The 24,408-nt window shown below is 36.9% G+C and overlaps 7 protein-coding genes and 1 long non-coding RNA gene across 16 annotated transcripts; 4 read left to right on the top strand and 4 right to left on the bottom strand.

The window, feature by feature from the left end:
* The first annotated feature begins 715 nt into the window (after positions 1-715).
* Positions 716-8,043, top strand: AT5G63960 (DNA polymerase delta subunit 1). 2 transcript variants are annotated; one of them, NM_125792.2, is made up of 30 exons: positions 716-1,084; positions 1,179-1,289; positions 1,371-1,477; positions 1,557-1,716; positions 1,805-2,000; positions 2,094-2,229; positions 2,317-2,454; positions 2,665-2,742; positions 2,925-3,016; positions 3,149-3,215; positions 3,307-3,378; positions 3,455-3,541; positions 4,056-4,175; positions 4,251-4,349; positions 4,456-4,563; positions 4,669-4,764; positions 4,901-4,966; positions 5,062-5,118; positions 5,246-5,333; positions 5,414-5,493; positions 5,593-5,706; positions 5,854-5,968; positions 6,043-6,215; positions 6,353-6,424; positions 6,864-6,938; positions 7,030-7,119; positions 7,205-7,365; positions 7,449-7,516; positions 7,594-7,681; positions 7,787-8,043. In NM_125792.2, the coding sequence occupies exons 1-30, from the start codon at positions 799-801 to the stop codon at positions 7,872-7,874; spliced, it is 3,288 nt and encodes a 1,095-aa protein (NP_201201.2). In that variant the 5' UTR covers positions 716-798; the 3' UTR covers positions 7,875-8,043. The 2 variants fall into 2 exon arrangements, with proteins under 2 accessions (NP_201201.2, NP_001190611.1); NM_001203682.1 differs by having other exon boundaries at positions 2,317-2,505; positions 7,787-7,970.
* On the bottom strand, positions 7,973-10,508 carry RGLG3 (Copine (Calcium-dependent phospholipid-binding protein) family). Of its 2 annotated transcripts, NM_125793.6 has the most exons (11): positions 10,229-10,508; positions 10,050-10,128; positions 9,886-9,970; positions 9,659-9,799; positions 9,460-9,573; positions 9,203-9,380; positions 9,020-9,125; positions 8,824-8,942; positions 8,558-8,708; positions 8,399-8,455; positions 7,973-8,291 (listed from the first exon to the last, which is right to left on the bottom strand). In NM_125793.6, the coding sequence occupies exons 2-11, from the start codon at positions 10,116-10,118 to the stop codon at positions 8,208-8,210; spliced, it is 1,104 nt and encodes a 367-aa protein (NP_201202.2). In that variant the 5' UTR covers positions 10,119-10,128; positions 10,229-10,508; the 3' UTR covers positions 7,973-8,207. The 2 variants fall into 2 exon arrangements, with proteins under 2 accessions (NP_201202.2, NP_001032132.1); NM_001037055.1 differs by lacking the exon at positions 10,229-10,508 and having other exon boundaries at positions 10,050-10,189.
* Positions 10,509-11,203: 695 nt separating this feature from the next.
* Positions 11,204-13,004, top strand: SAL1 (SAL1 phosphatase-like protein; the record flags this gene model as incomplete). Its single annotated transcript, NM_125794.5, has 7 exons — positions 11,204-11,269; positions 11,496-11,571; positions 11,678-11,751; positions 11,849-12,054; positions 12,174-12,489; positions 12,581-12,734; positions 12,835-13,004. 7 exons carry the CDS (start codon positions 11,204-11,206, stop codon positions 13,002-13,004), a joined length of 1,062 nt encoding a protein of 353 aa, NP_201203.3.
* Positions 13,005-14,297: 1,293 nt separating this feature from the next.
* AT5G63990 (Inositol monophosphatase family protein) lies at positions 14,298-17,103 on the top strand. Of its 2 annotated transcripts, NM_125795.5 has the most exons (8): positions 14,298-14,654; positions 15,075-15,150; positions 15,263-15,336; positions 15,426-15,634; positions 16,037-16,250; positions 16,339-16,428; positions 16,505-16,658; positions 16,748-17,103. In NM_125795.5, the coding sequence occupies exons 1-8, from the start codon at positions 14,589-14,591 to the stop codon at positions 16,936-16,938; spliced, it is 1,074 nt and encodes a 357-aa protein (NP_568983.1). In that variant the 5' UTR covers positions 14,298-14,588; the 3' UTR covers positions 16,939-17,103. The 2 variants fall into 2 exon arrangements, with proteins under 2 accessions (NP_568983.1, NP_974988.1); NM_203259.2 differs by having other exon boundaries at positions 14,460-14,654; positions 16,505-16,999.
* Positions 17,104-17,593: 490 nt separating this feature from the next.
* AT5G09175 lies at positions 17,594-20,028 on the bottom strand. 5 transcript variants are annotated; one of them, NR_143183.1, is made up of 4 exons: positions 19,508-20,028; positions 19,190-19,315; positions 18,381-18,903; positions 17,638-18,268 (listed from the first exon to the last, which is right to left on the bottom strand). It is a non-coding gene; the product is annotated as an other RNA (long non-coding RNA). The 5 variants fall into 5 exon arrangements; NR_143186.1 differs by having other exon boundaries at positions 17,852-18,268; positions 18,381-19,315; positions 19,508-19,676; positions 19,946-19,969; NR_143184.1 differs by having other exon boundaries at positions 17,701-18,268; positions 18,381-19,676; positions 19,946-20,019.
* On the top strand, positions 17,827-19,833 carry SAL2 (Inositol monophosphatase family protein; the record flags this gene model as incomplete). 2 transcript variants are annotated; one of them, NM_125796.5, is made up of 8 exons in its annotated part: positions 17,827-17,931; positions 18,017-18,092; positions 18,224-18,297; positions 18,383-18,588; positions 18,679-18,892; positions 18,976-19,065; positions 19,168-19,321; positions 19,517-19,833. In NM_125796.5, the coding sequence occupies exons 1-8, from the start codon at positions 17,866-17,868 to the stop codon at positions 19,678-19,680; spliced, it is 1,044 nt and encodes a 347-aa protein (NP_201205.1). In that variant the 5' UTR covers positions 17,827-17,865. The 2 variants fall into 2 exon arrangements, with proteins under 2 accessions (NP_201205.1, NP_001332437.1); NM_001345617.1 differs by having other exon boundaries at positions 18,017-18,297; positions 19,517-19,680.
* On the bottom strand, positions 19,808-21,425 carry AT5G64010 (U2 small nuclear ribonucleoprotein auxiliary factor-like protein). Its single transcript, NM_125797.5, has 7 exons — positions 21,187-21,425; positions 20,929-21,040; positions 20,679-20,834; positions 20,563-20,600; positions 20,358-20,451; positions 20,163-20,226; positions 19,808-20,063 (listed from the first exon to the last, which is right to left on the bottom strand). The coding sequence occupies exons 1-7, from the start codon at positions 21,379-21,381 to the stop codon at positions 20,012-20,014; spliced, it is 711 nt and encodes a 236-aa protein (NP_201206.3). The 5' UTR covers positions 21,382-21,425; the 3' UTR covers positions 19,808-20,011.
* Positions 21,426-21,447: 22 nt separating this feature from the next.
* Positions 21,448-23,848, bottom strand: TBL14 (TRICHOME BIREFRINGENCE-LIKE 14). The gene is made up of 4 exons (NM_125798.4): positions 23,610-23,848; positions 23,071-23,300; positions 22,745-22,940; positions 21,448-22,600 (listed from the first exon to the last, which is right to left on the bottom strand). The coding sequence occupies exons 2-4, from the start codon at positions 23,234-23,236 to the stop codon at positions 21,736-21,738; spliced, it is 1,227 nt and encodes a 408-aa protein (NP_201207.2). The 5' UTR covers positions 23,237-23,300; positions 23,610-23,848; the 3' UTR covers positions 21,448-21,735.
* Positions 23,849-24,408: the final 560 nt, after the last annotated feature.

A 24,408-nucleotide genomic window follows, 5' to 3' on the forward strand; every position in this document is an offset into this window, starting at 1 on the left:
GAACCAAAAAATGACGGTTTGATGGAGGCGGTCGCTTTTTGGAATTTCCGGCTCTATTCATGGCTTTGGATGATCGGGAAAAGGAAGAGAATGTGTGAAATTGTGAGCTCGTGGACGTGGAGGGTTCATTACTTACTACCTTGGTAAATACTTGGCTCCTTCCATATACAGTACAACAAAATTTGCTGCAAGAGTTTGGAGACTCTATTGATTTGAAGATGCTCGACATGTTCGAGTTCTGCTTCCAACATAAACCAAGTTCCATTATGAAATGCGGCATCAACCTTAGCTAGTTAGCTACCAAGTGTACCATCACTTGCCTAATTGTCTTGGTCATGAATCCTGATATACTAAAAATAAAATAATTAAAGAGAGGTCGAATTCTCTTATAATTGTAGATCAAATGAACAATGAACGATTCTATGTGTATCACGATCGAACTCTATTATAAGGTTGTCTCTTTTGATCTACAATTATTCGTTTTTTTTAGCAATCAAAACTTCGTATAAGCACTTAAAAGTCTTAAACATTGGTCATCCGACAAAATATATTTTAATTCAAAATAATTGCAACCACAATAAGAAAAAGTCCGTAACGATTTGGTTAATAATAGCATTGTCTAGGGACTTAAAGAAAAGTTCCTTAAAAAACTTCACATTGACATCAAATCTCTAATAGCAAAACCCTTAAAACTGGCGGGAATCGGAGTGGTGTATAGTCTCACTTTCTACTTCTCTCAGACCTCCACGAGCTCACAAAATCACACACATTCTCTTCTTTTCCCGCTCACCCAAAGCCATGAATAGATCCGGTATTTCCAAAAAGCGACCGCCTCCTTCGAATACCCCACCACCGGCGGGTAAGCATCGAGCCACTGGTGATTCAACACCATCTCCGGCCATCGGAACCCTAGATGATGAATTTATGATGGAAGAGGACGTGTTTCTGGACGAAACTCTCTTGTACGGCGACGAAGATGAGGAATCCCTAATCCTCCGTGACATTGAGGAGCGTGAATCGCGTTCCTCGGCTTGGGCTCGACCTCCGCTCTCCCCCGCGTATCTCTCGAATTCACAGAGTATCAGTTGAGTACTATCTTAGTTTGATAAGGGCTTCTTCATCTTATGATTGCTGGAAAATTTCTCAACACTTGGATTTGTGTATTTTGATTTGTTTAGTTTTCCAACAATTGGAGATTGACTCTATAATCGCGGAGAGTCATAAGGAGCTGTTACCGGGTTCCTCAGGGCAAGCTCCAATCATTAGGATGTTTGGGGTTACCAGAGAAGGTGAGTGTTTTTAAACCTCTTTTTCTTTTGCTCTTTGTGGGGAACGATTTCGTTGGATTTGAGTTTCTGGTATATTGTCAGGTAACAGTGTGTGTTGCTTTGTTCATGGATTTGAGCCATACTTTTACATTGCTTGCCCTCCTGGAATGGGGCCAGACGATATTTCTAATTTCCATCAGAGTCTTGAGGTATTTACTATGTAGATCTCTGTATATTTTGTACTTTGATCTCGCTGGTTTTGTTTTAAAGCTCAGCTGATTCATTCAGGGAAGGATGAGGGAATCCAATAAAAATGCCAAGGTCCCGAAATTTGTTAAACGTATAGAAATGGTGCAGAAAAGAAGCATTATGTATTACCAACAGCAAAAATCCCAAACTTTTCTGAAGATTACAGTTGCATTGCCGACTATGGTGGCAAGCTGTCGCGGTATGACTTCCCAAATATTTGTGCGCTATGTGTCTACTATCTCTTATCCTTTACTGATTTAAAGTCATTGTAATTATTAAATTGGTAGGCATCCTTGATAGAGGCCTACAAATTGATGGATTGGGTATGAAGAGCTTCCAGACATATGAAAGCAATATTCTTTTCGTTCTCCGTTTCATGGTTGATTGTGATATTGTCGGAGGAAATTGGATTGAAGTACCTACTGGGAAGTATAAGAAAAATGCAAGAACTTTGTCATACTGCCAATTGGAGTTCCATTGCCTGTATCCTCATCGGAATTTCTTTTCTGGAACAATAATATGCTTATAGTAACATATTGTATTTTATGCCAGTGCTTTCTTTAACATGGGTTTTAGGTACTCAGATCTAATCAGTCATGCTGCAGAAGGTGAATACTCAAAAATGGCTCCATTCCGTGTACTAAGTTTCGATATTGAGTGTGCAGGTCGTAAAGGACATTTTCCGGAAGCTAAGCATGATCCTGTAATCCAGGTTAGCTGTTTTTGTCATTTTTTGATATACCTTTTTGTTACCTTTGTTTGCATTCTTCTTGAAACAACATTCTCATTGCTTTTCTAGATAGCGAACCTTGTTACTCTTCAGGGAGAGGATCACCCATTTGTACGCAATGTCATGACTCTTAAGTCATGTGCTCCAATCGTAGGCGTAGATGTCATGTCTTTTGAAACAGAAAGAGAGGTCTTACTAGCTTGGAGGGTATTGTTTTTGCCTCTTCATTATTATATATGCATTACTTCTTCTTCATCTGTTTTTTGGCACCTTGCTTGCAAAAGTAAGTTCTATTACAGTTGTTAAATCCTGGAGGACTCAGTGAAAGATTTAGTAAACTTTATGTTGCTACTGCAATTTTGTTGTGGGCTTGGTGAAACATGTGTTCTGCTGATGTATGAGATGTATTGGCTGCAGGATTTGATTCGTGATGTTGATCCTGATATCATCATTGGTTATAACATCTGCAAATTCGATTTACCTTATCTGATTGAGGTACTTGAACATTAGATTTTACTTTTATTGACGGATCAGTATCACCTCTGGTTAGCAGAAGCGTGTTTTTCTTTCTTATAGCATTCTATATGTAATATTATGCTATGCTCCGCTGGGTCATATGGCACATGTATATGTGATGGATCTTTAACCTAGAAAATATGCTGTTTTCTGATTCTCAGAGAGCTGCTACACTGGGAATAGAGGAATTTCCTCTTCTTGGTCGTGTAAAGAACAGTAGGGTCCGGGTCAGGGACTCAACATTTTCATCAAGGTGATGTAGGAGTAACTGGTGCTTGCTAACTTCCATCGCTTTCTCTATTGTTTTTTTGTTATGCTTCATGCTTTTTGTGCCTCATGAGTTCTCTAAACTCGCATCTTATAATATTATATTGCCATGTTTCAGACAACAAGGAATAAGAGAAAGTAAAGAGACCACAATTGAAGGAAGATTTCAGTTTGACCTTATTCAGGTTTTTTGTCCTTAACAAATTCATTTTGGTTGAGTCATTCTTAGATTGTTTATTTGTAACATCAACCTGATTCGTCTTTTAATTATTGTAGGCAATACACAGAGACCACAAATTAAGTTCTTATTCGCTGAATTCTGTCTCAGCTCACTTTCTTTCCGAGCAGGTGAAACCGAGTAATTATGCTTAGAATTTCAGGTTATTTCTACTTTCCATGTGGCTAACCTGATTGTCTTCTGCAGAAAGAAGATGTCCACCATTCTATAATAACTGATCTCCAGAATGGGAATGCGGAAACCAGGAGGCGTCTTGCTGTTTATTGTTTGAAGGTACCTACTTTTATTTATTCTGGAGTAGTGCTGTCTATGTCCTGATGCATTGCCTGTTATTAGATAACTTTAAGATTTTCTAACTAGCTATCAAGCTTGTCTAACCACCTAAAGGTCCTATTGCATGTTGTCCCAAGCTATGATGGGAGTCCCAAGTCCCACCCTTTCTAGTGTAAAAGATGAACATTGATGTGTGTTTTAAAAACTTTTTTAGTAATCTCTGCTTATATTTTTGTACGTGTGGCAAGAGGAAACCTTGTAGATAAGGGTGTATAGAAATGGTTGCTCATATGTCCATTCATGATTTTTTTGAGCATGCTGGAATCTGGATGTGAGGTAGGCTTGAAGGACTTCTGGCAATTGCTGGCGATATTTGTGACACATGGAATAATGTGTTTCGTAGGATGTGTGGAAGGATTTTCAGACACTAACTTAGCTGCTTCTCTATTAATAGTCAACCAACTAAATATTACAAGAAGCTACAACTTCACCACGTTTCTTTTCTCTGTTACAGGATGCATATCTTCCTCAGAGGCTTCTGGACAAACTGATGTTTATATATAATTATGTCGAAATGGCTCGTGTAACTGGTGTCCCTATTTCATTTCTTCTTGCGAGAGGACAGAGTATCAAGGTAGTTCTCAACTTCTAGTTTCTGGATGTGTTTCAGTTTAATAAGGTGGCTGATATATTGTGTCTTTGCTTCTAGGTTTTATCTCAGCTTCTTAGGAAAGGCAAACAGAAAAATCTGGTTCTTCCAAATGCTAAACAGTCAGGGTCCGAACAAGGAACTTATGAAGGCGCAACTGTAAGTGGGTGATTTATGGATCTAACATTTCCTTTTGGCCTATCGGTTGCATTAATTCCACTGTTCCGACATGTTTGTTGTTTTGGATATGTCAAACGATATTCAGGTTTTAGAAGCAAGAACAGGTTTCTATGAAAAGCCAATTGCAACTTTGGATTTTGCTTCACTGTACCCGTCAATTATGATGGCATATAATCTGTGCTACTGCACCTTGGTAATTCTTTTGATATTTTCTTTTCAATTTCTATTTATTTTATCATCTATTGTTTATACACCTTATTAATTTGGGAGCATTATTTCCATGTTCTTGTCTTTGAAGGTGACACCTGAAGATGTACGCAAACTGAATCTTCCACCTGAACATGTCACTAAAACTCCATCAGGGGAAACATTTGTTAAGCAAACTTTGCAAAAGGTTTCCGCATTTAGTTAGATTTTTATTATCCTCAAGTTCCGCAAATTCTGTTGAATGAGTTCTTTCAGGAAATACAACCAATTAATAAATTCAGGGAAGACAGCAGTTTATTAACAAAATGAATAATTTATTTCAGGGTATACTTCCAGAAATTCTCGAAGAGCTTCTTACTGCCCGTAAGAGAGCTAAAGCAGATTTAAAGGTAAAACATTTGATTCCGAAGAAACTCTTGCAGTGTGTGCGTATCTGTATACAGCCTTTAACTACTACTATTGAAACTGGTATTGTCTAATCTAGGAGGCTAAGGATCCCCTTGAGAAGGCTGTTTTAGATGGTAGACAGTTAGCGTTGAAGGTGAACTTCTTTACTGCCAGCTTCTTTAACTTGGTCATTCAGAAAAATGATTACAATCCTCGGAAAATTTCGAACAATATCCTCCCTGTAAATTGCTCTTTTACATTTGTTTTCTATTTTTTCTCAGATCAGTGCAAATTCTGTCTACGGGTTTACGGGAGCCACTGTTGGGCAGTTACCATGCTTAGAAATATCCTCGAGTGTAACTAGCTATGGTATTTCTTTTGTGAAACTGCAACTTTTCTAGACACGTAGCCTTTTAGGTTCGTTCTGATGGATTTGTATCTTTTTGAAGGTCGTCAGATGATTGAACAAACAAAGAAACTTGTTGAAGACAAATTCACAACACTGGGAGGGTATCAATACAATGCAGAGGTACATGTTCATTGAATTATTCGTTGTATTGAAAAGACTTGAGTGAATCATTAAGTTTGCTCTTAGATTTCTCGAATTTGATGGACTATGATGTATTAGGTCATTTATGGAGACACGGATTCAGTCATGGTGCAATTTGGAGTATCGGATGTAGAAGCTGCGATGACCTTGGGGAGGGAAGCTGCAGAACACATTAGTGGAACTTTTATCAAAGTAAGTGATTTTCTAGGAGCATGTCTTAAACTTCTCCGGTTCTCCCTAATCCTTGGGGTAGAGGTGCAAGATTACGTGATTTCTTGAAAACAAAATATAACAGGCTGAATCGTTCTCTGTTTCTTGATTGTGTATGATGTCATAAAGCCCATCAAATTGGAGTTTGAAAAGGTCTATTTCCCATATCTTCTCATTAACAAGAAGAGGTATGCTGGTTTGCTATGGACAAATCCTCAACAGTTTGACAAAATGGACACCAAAGGTAAATCTTCGTGATTTTACAGCCTCTCTCTTATTCATTTCCTGACTAAATTTCAATATCACCGACTTTGGCAGGAATCGAGACAGTACGAAGGGATAATTGTTTACTGGTTAAGAACCTCGTGACTGAGAGTCTTAACAAAATACTTATTGATAGAGATGTTCCAGGGGCAGCTGAAAATGTCAAGAAAACCATTTCGGATCTTCTCATGAACCGTATTGACTTGTCACTTTTGGTGATTACTAAGGTAATATGTTTTACTTGATTTATTGTCCTGTGATGTTTGTATCGCCTGAAAGTGTATTTTAATGATTAAAGCCATCTGTTAAAACTAAAACAAGAATCAAATGGATAATGCTCCTGATGTGTTTCCTCAAATCATAGGGTCTAACGAAAACAGGAGATGATTATGAAGTTAAATCAGCTCATGGTGAACTTGCTGAACGCATGCGTAAGGTTTGTGGTACTCTTTATCTATTTTCGTCTATCATTTGCAGGATTAAGCATTTTCATTACATGTTAAGATAACTCTTGACCGTTTCCGTTCGTGAAGAAACATGTACAAATGTGTCTAGGGGAATTTTCGTTCCTTTACTCTAATTCCAGCATCTCATGGACACTCTCAAACTGAAAAATGGGAGTGCTAAACAATTAAATTTTAATTTTTGGCTTGTATAATATTTTAATATGGTTCTTTGGTCGTCTTTTTATAGCTGCACAAGTGCAGGGATTTTTCTTAAGTCATGCATAATTTTGCTGAATATATGAATTTTTTTTCCGGCTTTTTGGTGAATATATAATATCATACAAAGGTTGCTCTGAAACTTAGATCTGTTTTACGGTGTCTGATGATCTATCATGTGAATATGACAGTGTTTGCTTACATATGTGACAGAGGGATGCTGCTACAGCGCCAAATGTTGGAGATCGAGTACCGTATGTTATCATAAAAGCTGCTAAAGGTGCCAAGGTAGTTTTCATGTCAAGCTTGTGTTAGCTTTTCCATAAGATGTTAAGGTCATTCTCTTCTTCCGTGCTTATCTCATTTTGACGTCTGATAGGCTTATGAACGATCAGAAGATCCAATCTACGTGCTACAGAATAATATCCCTATAGACCCAAATTACTACTTGGAGAATCAGATTAGCAAGGTCAGTTCAACATGGCGTTTGTGTATAAGTTTATTCTATACTCTTTATTCTGGTGATTGTAGGTTAAAGGAGATGTTGTTTTCAGCCACTTCTTAGGATTTTTGAGCCAGTCCTGAAAAATGCTAGCAAGGAGCTTCTCCATGGAAGTCACACGAGGTCAATATCAATCACTACTCCTTCAAACAGCGGTATAATGAAGTTTGCTAAAAAACAACTGAGCTGTGTTGGCTGCAAAGTTCCGATCAGGTACTTTGTGGTCCCTTGCCTATGTATTATCTGTTTTCATATATGGGATCTGTTTATCAATATTCGCTTTTAACTTCAACCAGCAATGGAACACTATGCGCAAGTTGCAAGGGAAGAGAAGCCGAGTTATATTGCAAAAACGTGTCTCAAGGTATGCTGCCGTTTTTCCCTTTCCTATAGACTCTTTGATATATCTATAAAATTTGATACTTTCGTTGTGTTATTCAGTGGCTGAGCTTGAAGAGGTTTTTGGGAGGCTGTGGACACAGTGCCAGGAGTGTCAAGGCTCTCTTCATCAAGATGTCTTGTGCACCAGGTTTGCTTATATTTTTATCGATATCAATTTCTTTTAGAAATCTTTCAGCAGGTAAATAGGTTCTGATCCAATTTCCTTTCTGGATTTCTTATTGGTCTTTTACAGTCGAGATTGTCCAATATTTTACCGGAGAATGAAAGCACAAAAAGACATGGCTGTAGCCAGGCAACAACTCGACCGTTGGAGCTTCTAATAAGTATTTAAGGTTGTTTTTAGCTCTCTCTTTTTTCCATTGGTATCGTTGCTGTTACACTTTCCGCTTGATTTAGAACTTGTAGGTCTCTTTGGAATGTTATAAAAAGGACCTCTTCGGCTTATTTGTACGTAGCTGTTGATTAATACAAAAAGAGAACTCTTCTCGCATATCTCCTTGTTTCGGCAGGCTAAGAATTACATATGAACTACAACTCGAGATTTATGCTTTACAATTCTTCTGCTTGGACTGTACAATGTTCTACAGAAGTATAAACATGAAGCTCAAGTGCTTAACCATATAATTTGTCTCATCTCTAAGAATTTTTCCGAGTCAAGTGTACAGCCTTATCCTTGTTGTTATTGGTTGTCTGCATAGTGGGCATGTTGTGATAACAACTCCGCATTCCTTGCATGTCTTTATTTGAAATAAAAAGTATCGGAGATGTCACAAAATCGATCTAGAAGCAGTACAGTTCATAGAACAAGTAAGAGTATAATTGTTCCTTTGAAATTTTCACATACCGTGTGACCGCAGCTAAAAGCCATGTCCTTTGGATTCGTCAAGCAAATCGGGCATACCTTTTTGAAAAACAAAAGGAATGTAAATCTCAGTATCAGAGAAACTGAGTATACTCATTGACAAAAGAACAGAAACAAAGGCAGAAATAATAGAGTATTTACCGGCACTGTGGAAGGAGCGAGTCTGTCACTTTTCTCTGCAGTTTCTGTCATCTGATTTGGCACCGATCTAACAGCATTGTCACGCTCTATAACCTCTGGTGGTGGCGGGAGTGGCTTGTGGTGCTGATGGGAACTGCGCACTGGTTTTCTACTGTTCATAAGCACAATCAAAGGTTGGTTTAGTTGGCAAAGAATCTAATGCAATAAGACCATAAACAGTGAGTGATACAAGTAGTTTCCAACGGTAAATTTTTTATTGCATTTACTTGAGACTTAATGTAGCCTTGTATTGAAAAGGGATCTCCATGAGAGCTGCGAGTGCGAAAGCAGCCTCCTTCTTAGCCGCATCTTTGTGCTCTGACATTATCTTCGTGAAGTTTACAAACTGTGGAACAAAACACAGTTTTTCATGATTCATGTTTCAGGAACAAAACAGAGCTATTCAGGGTTTTATTATATTACCTGGAAGTTATCGAATTCACGGTGAGGAATATTGTCATCGAATTGTTTCATTGTGTCCCATGGTCCATCTCCTACTCCAACCAAGACTATCGACAATGGGTAATGGCTGGAAAATTTATATCAAACATCATTAGTATACATATGAAGTCTGATCATGAATATGAGCTTATTGAATAGTTTTACCTCGCTGCCATTATCGAGTTCATAGTAGCTTCTTCCTGTGGACTAAGTCGACCAAGCGGCACATCTGGATTTCTTGTGACCTGACCATCTGCGATAATGACGAGAACATGGTATTGCATATTGTTCTGCTCAACTATGTTGATGGCAGCATCAATAACCGGTGCAAACGAGGTAGGACCTGTGAGGGAAGAATACACTGATTAATCTTTACGATAAGAGAGAACAAAACTGCTCCATTTTTGAAAGTTCAAAAATACCGGACAACTTCAAATGTGGGACAATCTCTCTATATCTTTTAACTGCGTTTTCCAATCCGTCGCAGCTTTTGTTCTCGGGATAAAAGCTGAATACATATTGATCTCGCGTTGTTACTGCAGGAAGAAGAAAACATAAAACCATTAAGAACTTTGGTTTATCTTATTCATTCATCTTGAAAGCAAGAAATAAGAAACTAACCATCGCCAAAACCGAAACAAGGTATAAGATCATCTTCATCAAAGGGAGACAAAGTACGACCAATAATCGATATTGCTTTCTCATATGGATTCTGTCTTTTACCAATGGCATGAAGGCTTTTTCTATTGAATGAATATCTCCCTGCAATGAAAATTCAGAACATTAACCAAAACCATTGAATCTTTTCGTAAACATGTGTAGCATTTTTTATCAAATCAAATAATTACCTGTCCACTCATTGCTCTTGGTAAAGTCAATTCCTAGAATCAGATTTGAAGATTCAAGTCCAGCTTCTCTCAGAGAAGTTATCACCTAAAAAGCAAAGTTCACAAGAAATTCATCACTATGAAAGAGACTAAAATCAAGAAATAACTAAGTAAGTTTATGAGACCTGATCCAAACTGCTGAAATGATCAGCAATATACGAAGGTTGCTGATTACGTTTATTGCTCATGTTCATTGAAAAAACCCTGCAGCACAAGAACCTTCAGAAATCCAATCTTTGGAGAAGAAACCAATCAAAATCAAGAATAAAAGATACAGTTACACAAGTGGCAAGTATATATCAACCTGGAGTTTGTTGAAAACACAAAAGACTTCTCGGAATCTTTCTTGTAAGAAAAAACTTTTGTTGGAGATTATCTTCTGTAGGAAGATTAAATTATTAAAAAGATGGCACAAAAGAGAAATATGAACATATAAAAATACTTTAGCAGAAAAAAATGAACATATAAAACTATAGAAAGTGGGTTTTGTTGAATCTTGAAAGTTAGTGGAACGTGACCCTTTGCTTGCGCCGGCAAATAATCAAAACGTATTTTGCTCTCTCACACGCCATCATCAATCTAGAAATCTTTTTTAGTCTTGTCTCTGCGTCATTAATGATTTATCCATAACCCAAAATCATAGACCAAATTTCAACATGATTCATGTGGACAACGTGGCAAAGCTGTAGCTCTTGTCTGAAGAAAATTATTTGGGCTTTTGATTCCCTCAAAATATATTAACCCAGAACCGTTTTTATTGGGCTTCTTCATTCATCAAGAAGCCTTTTTGTATCTTCACCACCTATAAATTCACTTATGTTTCAACCACAACATCCACGTGCGATTAGCCCAAAACTCAACAACCAATCTACGAAGATCACTAAAGTTTTTTATTTTTATGATTTTCACCGTTTGTACTTGTTCTTTCAATTGGTGCCACATGGACCCCTAAACCAACAGAGCAAATATGGCCTTTCTTGATCTAAAATAAAGTTTAGGGTTTAAGTTCAGAGAATAAATAAGTACACTGGTGTAAATGGGAAATTCAAAAAAGTAATAATAATTGTCTCTGCAATCAGAAAATGTGAAGACATATATTTATCTTCTTGAAAAGCGAATGATGTCTATAAATTGTTTTCGAACAGCGAAGGCTCCGCTTCAATCATTTGTAGCAGTAAGAACGAATTCGAGACCTAGAAATTCATCGAACCGTCTCGTTTCTGTATTCGGACGCAAGTCTTCTTCTCCTTCATTTGTTACTCTCAGAGTTGTTTCATCGATGGCTTACGAGAAAGAGCTTGATGCTGCTAAGAAAGCTGCTTCACTCGCTGCTCGTCTCTGTCAGGTTAGGGTTTTTTCGATTCAATCATGACCCATAGATTCTAAAGTTTGATTCTTTAAGAAACCCATTTTGTAAATCTTCCAAATTTCGTTTAACATTTTGTGTTTATTGTGCATTGCATCTGTAATTGGGAATAGATTCTAGTGATATAGTGTAATGGTCCTCTACATACGAAGCTCGTGTAAATCTTTGATCAAAATCTTATCTTTGTGTTTTGGGTTTGTTTCAGAAAGTTCAAAAGGCTTTGTTGCAATCAGATGTGCAATCAAAATCTGATAAAAGTCCAGTGACCGTTGCTGATTATGGTTAGTTTGTTATACCTGTCCCTGATTAGAAAAAGCTCTTCTCTTTGAATGTTACTGAGATTGTTAGGAAATCACTTAATTTGATCTGTCTTGTGTTGAATTTCAGGTTCACAAGCAGTTGTTAGTTTAGTCTTAGAAAAAGAGCTCAGTTCTGAACCCTTTTCATTGGTGGCTGAAGAGGTGAAACTGCTTAATAAATCCTTGTTAGATGTCTCACACTTTACTTATCTTTGAGTTTGTGTTTATGGACTCACATTGTCTAAAATGATCTATATAGGACTCAGGCGATCTACGCAAGGATGGTTCTCAGGATACTCTGGAGCGCATCACAAAACTCGTGAACGACACTTTGGCTACCGAGGAATCGTTTAATGGCTCTACTTTGTCTACTGATGATCTACTTAGAGCCATTGACTGTGGAACATCTGAAGGTGGTCCAAATGGTCGACACTGGGTCTTGGATCCAATTGATGGCACTAAAGGGTACGTTTTAAAACTAACTAGCCTAAAGTCAAATCTTCTTATTTCAGAGAAAATGTAAATTTGATAGAATGTTGAGTCAGATGTTATGTTCCTGACACTGAGCATTTTCATGATTTTAGATTTCTGAGGGGAGATCAATACGCAGTAGCACTAGGATTGCTCGAGGAAGGGAAAGTAGTTTTAGGTGTGCTTGCTTGTCCAAACTTGCCGTTAGCATCCATAGCAGGAAACAACAAGAACAAATCTTCGTCAGACGAAATTGGATGCCTCTTCTTTGCTACAATTGGTTCAGGGACATATATGCAGCTCCTAGATTCAAAATCTTCTCCTGTAAAAGTGCAAGTCTCTAGTGTTGAGAATCCTGAAGAGGCATCGTTCTTCGAGTCATTCGAAGGAGCTCACTCTCTACATGACTTATCCAGCTCCATTGCCAATGTAAATTGCTTCTTTCCTTCCATGTGATTCCAGCTAATAGCTAACTAATTTTCCTCATCCATTTGATCATGTTCTATGTTGTAATATACAGAAACTCGGTGTCAAAGCTCCACCAGTCCGTATTGATAGCCAAGCAAAGTATGGAGCTTTATCAAGAGGAGATGGAGCTATATACTTACGGTTTCCTCATAAAGGATACCGCGAAAAGATTTGGGACCATGTCGCTGGTGCTATAGTTGTTACAGGTAACATTAAAGCTTACTCTCTATGAAGCTAATTTTATAGTGTCGACATGCGGATGTAAATAGATAAGGAATGCAAGGTTGATTCTTCTTTTTGGTGCAGAGGCGGGTGGAATAGTGACAGATGCAGCAGGAAAGCCACTGGATTTCTCGAAAGGGAAGTATCTTGATTTGGACACAGGCATTATCGTTGCTAACGAGAAGCTAATGCCTCTGCTTTTGAAAGCAGTTCGTGACTCCATAGCTGAGCAAGAGAAAGCTTCAGCTCTCTGATTTGTTTTTTTCTCTCGTACGTTCTTTGTTTCTCTGTAACTGTTGTTTCATTTTCTTTCACCGAATTTCACCAGTGAGAATTTCTTCCATTTTCGAAAAAGAAATAAAAATGAAATTCTGTTTTGGGCTAAGTATAAAGGGTTATGTAGAGAATTTAATATGGACCAGTAACGGGCCGTAAAAAGGCCTTTTAAGGGTTACATGCATGATGCACCGACGTACGTGTCTACAGTGCGTAGATACTTTATCTTAATACGAAAGTAAGCGCGTTAAGTAGAAAATCTCTTCATATAGAAATAATTAATATGGTGTAAATAGTTTTTTTTTTTCTTTGGTTATAGTATAACTAAAATATTATTGTGTACCATCTTACAAAAAAATATATATTATTGTGCAACTTTTAGAAATTCGTGATTTTATTCCCAATAATATCCCATTCACGATGAAAGGAATCGTTGAGACTTTGTAAATAATTAAATGTAGTCTAGTGATCTAGTCAAACTTTATAAAGGGGCGATCACAAATCTACTAGTCGCACAATTTTTTTTAATCTTTTCATGTGAATAATATATACTAGCTGCTTTGTTTTTAATCCATGTTACAAAGATATTTTGTGTTAATAATGATAAGTTGTTGATATAACACACAATAACCTGTTTTCAGCGAAAGATTTGACAAGACCTGGCCACACAAAAGGTACACACGTCATTTACAATATCTATAAAAGCAATTTGCAATATAATTTAATTAAGATTAGCATACCTCTAATTATTAATTTAGTAAGCTAGTATAAAAGAAGAGGGAAAAAGGAAGAAGAAGCATATAACCTCTTTGGAATAAAAGCATATCAGAAAAGACTAAACAAATACAACGAACCCAAAATAATTTAATTAGAAAGTTGAGAATCATATACTATTTCTTGCCAAACATAAAATTAATCAGGATTGTTATCTTCACCTACAAAAAGAAAGCAAACTTACCGAAATTACATATATATTACTAAATAAAATATAAAAATCTGAATTCATATAAAATGAAATATCTCTCTCTAAGAAAATATCTTCCTATTGGACCAATTCATTCTTGGATTGTTTACATGTATTTATGTTTTCCTCATTTGGATTATAGCAGTTTTGCAATATGCCATCTGAAATCTGCAGAGTATTCTAATAATAATAAAACTTTTTAAAATGTACAAAATTATAAAATAAAAATAAAACTATTAATTAAAAAATAGTATAAAATTTTGGTGAGTATAATAAACAAAATAAAGAGAGGAATGAGACAACGTGAGAGAAACTTATCATTGTCGCAACGGTAGGGGACTCTATACTTTGCCTACTTTTCCACAACGGTAGAGAGATTGGCAAATAAATACATTTTAAATACCAAAAACCAAACTATATTCAATCAACTAATTATTATTTTATTAGTATTACGTATATTTCTAAATCAAAATAAAAATTGGGAAGAGAAGTTGCTTCAGAGTCGCGAGAGGTTTTTCCATTCATATCATAAAAATCGATTCTTTCAGAGATTTTCTTCTTCAACTTCGTGGTACTCTTTTGCTTTACCCATTTTTCAATGTCTTACGATGAGATGCTTTCTGCTGCGAAGAAAGCTGTTTCTCTCGCTGCTCGTCTCAGCAACGTACGATCACTCGTTTCTTCCGTCTTTTGGATCATCACATGATTGATTCTCTGCGATTTCTCGATTTACATTTTAAACCATAAATTCTTCTCTTTTTTCTTCTTCTTATTGCTCGTTGACATTTGCGATACGTGTTCGAGGAGAGTTAGATGTTTTCTTTGAACTCTTTTGTGGAGTTAAATGTGTAGACTTTTTCTTCTTGTTTCCTGTAAATTGTCAACTGATATGAGTATTTTCGAATTAGGATGTGAAAATCTGAGATTTTTTATTTATGAAAAAATATGAAATGGGGATCTAGCTAGACGTGACTGAAATCTTCGATCTTGTTATCTCTTCGGTTTCAATGTTTATAGGAATTGGGTTTTTGTTTTGTATTTTAGTCAGATTATAACAAGTGAAATTGATTTGCTTTTTTTCCAGGAAGTGAGGAAATCTCTGTTGGTAACTGACGTTTGGAACAAATCAGATGATAGTCCTGTTACTGTTGCTGATTATGGTTAGTAGTAAAATTGTGTATCACTCAGAAAAATGATATCTTTCTCTGTTATACTCTTTAGATTTCGATATCTTTATTGGCTCATTAATGAAACAAAGTCATGTTGTTTTAGGTTCGCAGGCGGTGGTTAGCCTTGTACTGGAAAGGGAACTCCAGAATGAACCTGTGTCTTTAGTGGCTGAAGAGGTGCCAAACATATACAAAATAATACATTGCTGGTTTTTCTTGATTGAACTAAGATGGATTTTGTTTATGACTTTGTAATTTATGTGTAGGATTCTGGTGAGTTAAGGAAGATTGCTGCTGAGACCGTTTTGGCTCGTATTACAGAGCTTGTCAAAGATACTCTTGCAAGTGATGAATCATATGCTATTGCTTCTCCTTTGACTTCGGATGATGTGCTCAACGCTATAGATCGTGGTAAATCAGAAGGAGGTCCTAAGGGTCGCCACTGGATCTTGGATCCTATTGGTGGCACTAGAGGGTGAGTTCTCATATGTTGTTGATATTTCACTAAGCACAAACTTATAGTTAGTTACTTTTGGATTTGTTTTGCAACTTCATCTCGTTTCATTGTTCAACGCCTGTGTCAGAGACTAATCAATCTCAGAGTATTGTTGCATTATTGAACTGTCGTCATAGATTTGTTTTGCAACTTCATCTCGTTTCATTGTTCAACGCCTGTGTCAGAGACTAATCAATCTCAGAGTATTGTTGCATTATTGAACTGTCGTCATAGATTTGTTTTGCAACTTCATCTCGTTTCATTGTTCAATGCCTGTGTCAGAGACTTATCAATCTCAGTAGTATTGTTGCATTATTGAACTGTCGTCATAGAGCATCGGAACTTAAATTTAACTATAACCTGCGAATTTCCATTTTGTAGATTTATAAGAGGAGAACAATATGCAATAGGATTAGCATTGTTGGTGGAAGGCAAAGTAGTACTAGGTGTAATGGCTTGTCCTAAGCTTCCATTGGCATCAACTGCTGGTAATGCACTCAAGTCTTTACCTGAAAAAGTTGGTTGCCTTTTCTATGGTTCGGTTGGCAATGGGACTTATGTCCAGTCTCTCAGTGTCGACTCTCTTCCTGCGAAGGTAAACTACTTGAAACCACTCTGTTTCCATGCATTTACTATCAAATCTTTTCATATATTGCTAAAGAAATGATCAAATGCGCTATTAGGTGGAGGTTAGCAGCATAGATGATCCTGCGAAAGCGAGTTTCTTCGAGTCATACCACACACCTGTCCCCATCCATAACACCATTGCTACGGTAAAACATCTTCCTCACATTCTCTATACGTATCTTCTTGCTTACTCTAAATTTTACTCTGTTTCCGCGGTGACAGAAATTGGGGATAAAAGAATCTCCAATCAAGATCAACAGCCAGACTAAGTATGCAGCTTTATCTAGAGGAGATGGAGAGGTTTACTTGAGGTTTACTCGCAAAGCAAGACCCGAATCAATATGGAATCACGCTGCTGGCTCAATCATTGTTTCAGGTAAACCCATTTAGCTCTTACCTACATAGCTTTTGGTCTATTATAGTTCATGAATGATCACACAACAAATCCTTGTATGAAACTTTCAGAAGCAGGAGGGAAAGTGACTGATGCAGCAGGGAATCCATTGGACTTTTCGAAAGGGAAGTATCTTGATTACAAGAGAGGAATCGTCGTTACGACGCAGAAACTGTTGCCAAGGCTTTTAACAGCAGTAAGAGAATCAATTAAAGAAGAAGAAGAGGAAGAAGAAAAAGCTGCTTCTCTAAAACTTCACTAACACGCAACTGTAATATACTTATTATTGTTGTCTTTGGGTATACTCTGTTGTCTCTGTGTTTTTCACAGTCTATTTATTGAAAACCAGAAACAAAAAAAAAACTCACCTTTGATATATATAAGAAACACTAATTCTCTTTTGAATATAGTTTTTGATGTTACGAAGCTCGTTTAAAATGTATTTTAAATAGTTTATGTCTGTAATCTGAGATACGTTAATCAATTTTGAAAGTTTTTAGGAAGGTTGGTAAAACTAGGGAAAAAAACAAAAAACGTACGTAGCTAGTGCCTAGTGATTGCTATGGGGATAATTAAACTCGACAATAGAAAAAAGACAGTGCCTTTTTCTGGCATATATGAAACAGACAAATGAGAAGGACCTTTCTTAATAAGAAAGACAAAGAAAATTTCTTAATTATGAAATAGATTACTCCAGTCGAATCTTCTGCGAAGTTTCTTGTGAAATAATTAAAACATAATGTAGTATAAAGAAAGATTAGTGTATTGATTAGGTTAAAATAAGCCCAATTTGTTTTTTTTTGTTTTTTTTTGGTAAACATTTTTTTTTTCTAAGTATGTTAACCATTTCTGATCAGTCACTCTCGTCAAGTCGTCTTCTAACGAATATAATTAAATTATGACAACCGATGCAAAAAAATCCGTGAAATATTCTACAGAATAATAATCCATATTCTTTGGTCTACATATTCTATCCATCCTCTTCTTTTTTTAGCGTCAACTTGTTGTGTATAATTACGTGAAAGATGGTTTGCACCAACTCCGTCTCACACGATACACTCGGTTATATTATATCATTCAACGATGTTGACTACGTCCTGACTTAGAGTACGGCTATAAATTGTTTCAATATATAAAACCATTATTAGATAGAATAAGCTTTTACATAGTCTATTCTTGAAGCTTTTCAATGTCTTATGAGAAGGAGCTAGCCGCTGCAAAGAAAGCCGTCACTCTAGCTGCTCGTCTCAGCCAGGTAACAAGCTACTGAGCTAGAGTCAGAGCATGGAGCTTATATGAATCGCTGAAACTAAAACAAACCTTATTATGTAATGAATCAGGAAGTGCAGAAGACTCTTTTGCAATCCCAAGTTTGGAAAAAATCCGATAGAAGTCCGGTTACTGCAGCTGATTACGGTTTGTACCTCGTCGTTTGCATACCCGCGAATTCAACTTCAAGTTTCTGTTTTTGCTAAGTTCTTGTTTTCTCTATAAAATCAATCAAGAAAATGTCTTTTACCACTCCCATTAACGGATGGTTTCTTCAGGCTCACAAGCTGTGGTTAGTCTTGTATTGGAGAGGGAGCTCCAACCTGATAAACTGTCATTAGTAGCTGAAGAGGTGAAATAACACTTGAAAACCTATATTAATCAGAGGTTTTATAGCGTAAATGTTACTCGGGTTTTATAACGGGGAAATCTTACAGGAAACTGGAGATCTGCGGAAGAATGGAAGTGAGGCGTTTCTAGAAGATATTGCAAAGCTTGTGAAAGATACTCTAGCCTCTGAGGAATCGTACACCAGCTCTCCTCTATCCACAGATGATGTGTTAAATGCTATAGACTGCGGTAAATCAGAAGGCGGTTGCAAAGGTTCCCACTGGGTTCTTGATCCTATAGATGGAACCAGAGGGTGACAATCTCTCTAATCTCTATGCTTTCTCTATACTTAATCTTTTCAGCCACTTAAAAACATGGTTGCTAAACTTCTCTGCTTGTTTAGATTTGTAAGAGGAGAGCAATACGCGGTGGGGTTAGCCTTGCTTGTGGAAGGCAAAGTGGTGCTTGGTGTCATGGCTTGCCCAAATCTTCCTTTGGCTTCTGCGGTTTGCGCGACTGATAATTCTTCCCAGGAAGATGTTGGCTGTCTTTTCTTTGCTACAACGGGTTCAGGGACTTACGTGCAATCGCTCAAAGGCAATTCTCTGCCACAAAAGGTATCATTCACCTGTCCAAAGCTAAACCATGTGATAAATCTGCAATTGTTTGAAAGTGTTAAAGAGATGTTGTGCTGACACAGGTGCAAGTGAGTAGCAATGAGAATCTTGATGAAGCGAAGTTCTTAGAATCATACCACAAACCAATTCCCATCCATGGTACCATTGCCAAGGTAACAACTTGTTTTTTTTCTTTCTATTACAATGTGCTCGTAAGTAGGCCATAACCAAGTGGGATTCTTTCCACTAAAACAATCTGTTTACGGTTAGAGTAGAAACTCGGGATTAAAGCATTACCTGTAAGGATCGATAGCCAAGCTAAGTATGCGGCTTTGTCGCGAGGAGACGCAGAGATATACTTGCGTTTCACTCTCAATGGATACCGTGAGTGTATTTGGGACCATGCACCTGGTTCAATAATCACTACAGGTACAGTACATAAAACCTTTTTAAACGCTGAGATCTGTTGGCTCTACTTCACTTTATAACTTAACATGTTACTGGCTAGTTATCAAACACATAAGGGATCTAGATTTAATACCCACATGTCATTTTTTTTTAATGTATAACGAAAATACAAGAGGACTATACATATAAAGAAGAGAACAAAATAACCTTGTGCAGAAGCTGGAGGCGTAGTGTGTGATGCTACAGGGAAATCTCTGGACTTCTCGAAAGGAAAGTATCTTGCTCACAAAACGGGGATCATAGTTACCACCAAGAAACTCAAGCCATGGATATTGAAGGCAGTCAGAGAATCCATAGAAGAAGAGAATCTTTATTTCTGAGGCACAACAGAAACTGTACAATACAGTATTTGTATTTGTCTGAACTAGTAATTGGTGTATATTCTTAGTTCATATATCGTATACATCAGATATGAAAGATATTTTTGCTTAGATAATGAATAATGATACTAAGGAAGATTCGATTTTACTTCTTTTCCAACTTTCAAAAACTTCTAATATATGTGTCCACAAGGAATCTAAGTTAACCTTACAGATTCTTTTTACAAAAACGAATCACCAAAAGAGGAGAAAAAAAAGGAAGGACCTGGGAAATTATCATGAGCATAAAGCATAACTCCCCAGGCGATTCAGTTTGTTCAGGCTGTTCCAATCAGCCATCCTCTTCTTCTGAATCCTGCAGAAGAGCACCCCGTTTACGGGTTCTGCAAAAATCCATAGCAAAGTTTTCAGACAAATAATTACCGATATTAATATGGATGTTGCATATGATGTTTAGAGAGGAGATGACATGTATATACTACCTTCGGTGAGCAGGTACTCGTTTCACAGGGTTTTTTGTGTTAGCTTCTCGGGCAGATTGGTTGGCTGAAACAAAACAAAAAGAACGAGGGAGAAAACGGTGATGTTGAAGATTATTCTTTCCATATGAGATTTTCAGGGGAAGAAGGAATTGGAGATAATTTACTAAATGTGGGTAAACAGCAAACAGGACTAACCGGGAGAGTCTTGCCGGTTATTTGTTGATGGAGCCATAACATCTAGCTTTCTAGAGTATCGTTCCAGTTGGTTATAGGTAGCATCCCTCTTATCCTGGTCACAATACAAACGAGATTTTCCACCAGAGTAAGAACAGACAATTGCAGCAGTGTTAAGAACTGTTGATTAGAAAAACACCATTAGAACTTCCAGAACAAAAGATACCTTTTCATCAGTTGCTGCAGCTGAAAAACTCACTTCTCCTGATGAAAATTCAAAAGTGTGGCTAAGCATTGTTCCTTGGGAACATCTATACTACTATGAAGAGCTGAAAAAATTACCTTGTAGGTGCTGCTTGCTCTTGAATGCTCTGAACAACTCGAGAGACAGATTTGCCATTGCTTCACTAGCAGATGATTCCACCATCTTTGTTAAAGGAACATTTATGCGAGGCATTCCTTTGGCTTTCTGAGAAACTAATCGCGCAGTTTTGACACCTGAAACATTATGTGATGAAACACACAGCAAACTATTAAACATAAGCACAAGGAGGCTACTCAACACAACAATTAAGAACATTCAAAAAGTTACCATTTGAAACTGAAGTTTCTCCCAAGAGAAGCTTCACATTGTCGGATTTCAAGGAAGCAACAGTATAATCGACGAACTCAGACCACGAACCACCAATCCCAACAGTATCCCTCTGTTTCAAATCAAGTTTTTTTAAAAAATCAACGTGAGTAAAACCTCAAGTGCCATTGAGATTCAGCAAATCAATGGTTAATCAACTTCAGAAACGGAGAGAAAAGATTGATTGAGCAAAAAGAGGATAAGAAAGAGTAAACGAACCATATCGTCTAGCTGCGAGACGGAGAGGATCGTCGTCCAGACACCGGAGATGAAGTCAGTGACATGAACTGTTAAGTTATACGAATCGGAAGCGTAGACGTGGAAGAGACATCGCCGGAGTAGACCCGAACCCGGATCCGAACGTTCGGGTACGACTTCTCCAAATATGGGTTCGAATTTCTCGAAACTCGCCATGTCAAGAAAAAAGCTCAAGCATTCGCGAGTTTTTGACACAAAAGTCTTCTTCTCCCGTAAACCGGTCTTTAAAAGCCAATTCCATTTATCAATTTTTAACCGTCCCGATATCGTACCAGATTTCGGTTAAGAAAAAGATTGTTTCAATTTCAATGTTCTCGTGTATAATTAAAAACCAGATTGTGATTGTTACAGATGAATCATTTACTGACAAACCATCTAAAACCTATTTTTAAGAACTGAAACTTTGTTATTCTCCCAAGAAAGAATCTGAAAAAAAAACCTTTCTATAACAAAGAATCAACAGAGCCAATCCATTGAGCTAGCTTTGTGTGTGTGATGATGTTGAATACTTCAAATCTGAGCAATGAAAAGTTCATTCCAAGTATCTGGGATCCCTGGTAAGCACCAATGCAAGCAATCGTTGATCGTTGGAGTTGAGGTCACGTTACTTGCCTTCTTCGGTTTTCGGGGTTTGAGTTTAGACCCTGAGATATGAGCTTCGTCTCTTAGCTCAGAAAGTGCAGTTATGTCAAGAATCTTGATCCTTGTCCCGTTCACAGCACTCTCAACTGTTGCATCGATCGATCCATCATCCCCTGTGATTTCGCTGCCTCTAGACAAAGGAACCGTGTTGTTACAGTTTCCACCTGTATTCCAATCTCCGTTTTTAAAATGCCTCGGAGAAATTGTCCTAAAGAAAGCTTTCAACCGCGGATGCAATGGAAGCTGTGCATCGAGCCACTTCGCAACGCTGTGTATTGTAAAATCCTTGGCGTTTCTGATATCTTTGAGATATTCGCCTTCGACCTGTGTTCCATTTACATGCATCACCCAATGGTTTCCTTCAATCTTACCTCTGTTCCAATGGTGACCAGTGTTTAGAACCAATACATCGAAACGGTGAAGGTAGTTTCTCATGAATGCTGGTGGACGATCTAGATGCATTGCAGTAAGACTAGGTGGATCTGTATTGTTCATGGGTACCAAATCTGATAAGCTAGCTGACCAATAATACAAGATCGTCGTGTTTGTGGTTGGGAACCGATAAGCCCAACCATCAGGACGGAGAGCTCCTTTGGCTTTCACCAAACCGTACTCCCATCCCACGTTTTGAACCTCTGGGCTATCTTCACCACCACTGGCCATACACATTAGGGATTGAAACTGTTGCCGCCCCAATGAGTCTCCTATAAATGCTATCGTCTTGTTCTGCATTCTAAAAAACAAAAGCAAAGTGGCAGTAAGCAAATTTGAGATATTTTCAGAAACTTGCTCTGCTACCACATATTCTCATAAAATCCAATATACAGAGAAGGACCATGTATAAGAAGAATGTGTCATTGGAGAAAAACTTACATACCTTGTCAAGAAAGTGAATCTGTCAAACTGTGGCATGTTGCAACCTTCTGGCTGCCAACGGTAACCCTCAAATGAGAAATCGGGTCTGCCCATTATTCTACATGACCACATGGATGATAACCATTGTTTACATTCAAAACCAGAATACAATGGTCTCTTCCGGTCTTCAACCCATTTTCCCTTTGCAAAGTTACAAACTGAATAATAGGAAACCAAAATGTATCAGAAAAACAGACAATGAAATTCTGAAGATAACAAGAGTTCAAAAGTTTCGACCATTATAACCAAAAAAATGAATACTAAAAGCTGTGAAGCGCATATAAATACCTGAAGAAGAAGAAGAAGAAGAAGATGAAAACTGACGTTTTACTTCAAAGAGAGAATCACGAAGCGGGTTTTCCTCAGAAACCAGGAGTATAATGACCAAAAGAATAAGGACGATCAAGGCCAGTGATACACTCCCTCTGAGTATATGACTTTTTCCACCAAACATCTTAGAGATAACATCAACTCTCTCAACAAAGAAAGCTCCTTGCTATGTTGTTAAGTTCAAGATCCTAAGAAAGACCAGTCAGATAGTGTAACAAAATCTTGTCAGTCGTTGAATCATTCAAAGACAAAAGAAAAAGGTTTCCTCTTTGTTTTAACAATCAAAATCCCAAATTCTAGCAATTGAATTTTGTATAGTTTTAAGGATGGTTTCTTCTTCAATCCGAATTCATCCAAATCAGAAAACATAACCAAATCAGGAAATTTGATTAAACCCATGGATAATAAACAGAATTATATCCTTAAACCCAAAATCAAATATCTAACTAATAAGGTTCTCCACAAAATCGAGCTCGAAGATGATTGAAATCATTTACCGGAAACGATTGATGATGATTGGATCTTCAACGAGCAAGGATAGTGAAGTGTAGATCTGGAGAGCAAGCAAATTACGAATCCCCCTCCGAATTTGGATCTCTCACATGTTCGTTGGTCAATAAACAATATTCATTGTACGAGTGACTCATCAAATTCAACGTTGATGTTTTTTTTTCTTTTCTTGTGTTTGGCTTCTTGAATTTTTCGGCGCAATAAAGTGGTGGTAATAATTTGGGTGATTCATGTTCTTTTCGCTTTAACTTTGTTCCCATAAAAAAAAGATACTATAACTGATGCGTTAATTTCTGGATGGTATAATTAGTTAATAAATAAATAAATAAAAGTTCTATCTCTTCTTCTTTTACAATAAAACAATCTGAATGGAAAGAATGGTTCAATACCATACCAATCAAACAACCTGTTCAATCTTCAAACGAATAGTTAAAAAATTGAAATAAAATATTATTCATCATTTAAAAAAAAAAAAATCATCATAAACAAATTACTTATTTAAATGCATCAAACTAATCATTTTGTTAATATATCACTTATTCATGTTTACATTTTCAAAACATGATTTCACTATAATTTTTTTATCCATATTAATATCTAATACACGTATTCAAAATATAACTTAAAACATGAAAGAAGAACAATAACCAACAAAATCTAGTTTATATATATATATATTATTTAGCATTGAATAAAAATCTACTTAACATTACTTTTATTAAAAAGTATTAACTTTTTGTATATTCAGATAACATATGAATATGTGTGTATTTAGTAGTTGACAAA

This window comes from Arabidopsis thaliana, chromosome 5 (genome assembly GCF_000001735.4).
Source record: "Arabidopsis thaliana chromosome 5, partial sequence".
In the NCBI taxonomy this organism is placed as follows: domain Eukaryota; kingdom Viridiplantae; phylum Streptophyta; class Magnoliopsida; order Brassicales; family Brassicaceae; genus Arabidopsis; species Arabidopsis thaliana.

Excerpts from the sequence above, each read along its gene's own strand:
- AT5G63960 (NM_001203682.1), top strand. The coding sequence starts at position 799 with ATGAATAGATCCGGTATTTCCAAAAAGCGACCGCCTCCTTCGAATACC. Across the intron at positions 4,176-4,250 it reads CGAGAGGACAGAGTATCAAG|GTTTTATCTCAGCTTCTTAG; the intron begins GTAGTTCTCAAC and ends CTTTGCTTCTAG. Across the intron at positions 4,765-4,900 it reads TTAAGCAAACTTTGCAAAAG|GGTATACTTCCAGAAATTCT; the intron begins GTTTCCGCATTT and ends AATTTATTTCAG.
- RGLG3 (NM_125793.6), bottom strand. The coding sequence starts at position 10,118 with ATGAACATGAGCAATAAACGTAATCAGCAACCTTCGTATATTGCTGAT. Across the intron at positions 9,381-9,459 it reads CCCACATTTGAAGTTGTCCG|GTCCTACCTCGTTTGCACCG; the intron begins GTATTTTTGAAC and ends CTTCCCTCACAG. Across the intron at positions 8,943-9,019 it reads GTGAATTCGATAACTTCCAG|TTTGTAAACTTCACGAAGAT; the intron begins GTAATATAATAA and ends TTTGTTCCACAG.
- AT5G64010 (NM_125797.5), bottom strand. The coding sequence starts at position 21,381 with ATGGCGAGTTTCGAGAAATTCGAACCCATATTTGGAGAAGTCGTACCC. Across the intron at positions 21,041-21,186 it reads TCTCGCAGCTAGACGATATG|AGGGATACTGTTGGGATTGG; the intron begins GTTCGTTTACTC and ends GATTTGAAACAG. Across the intron at positions 20,601-20,678 it reads GAGCAAGCAGCACCTACAAG|GAGAAGTGAGTTTTTCAGCT; the intron begins GTAATTTTTTCA and ends AATTTTCATCAG.
- AT5G63990 (NM_125795.5), top strand. The coding sequence starts at position 14,589 with ATGTCTTACGATGAGATGCTTTCTGCTGCGAAGAAAGCTGTTTCTCTC. Across the intron at positions 16,251-16,338 it reads TCGACTCTCTTCCTGCGAAG|GTGGAGGTTAGCAGCATAGA; the intron begins GTAAACTACTTG and ends ATGCGCTATTAG. Across the intron at positions 16,429-16,504 it reads TCCATAACACCATTGCTACG|AAATTGGGGATAAAAGAATC; the intron begins GTAAAACATCTT and ends CCGCGGTGACAG.
- TBL14 (NM_125798.4), bottom strand. The coding sequence starts at position 23,236 with ATGTTTGGTGGAAAAAGTCATATACTCAGAGGGAGTGTATCACTGGCC. Across the intron at positions 22,941-23,070 it reads TTCTTCTTCTTCTTCTTCAG|TTTGTAACTTTGCAAAGGGA; the intron begins GTATTTATATGC and ends CCTATTATTCAG. Across the intron at positions 22,601-22,744 it reads AGATTCACTTTCTTGACAAG|AATGCAGAACAAGACGATAG; the intron begins GTATGTAAGTTT and ends TTTGTTTTTTAG.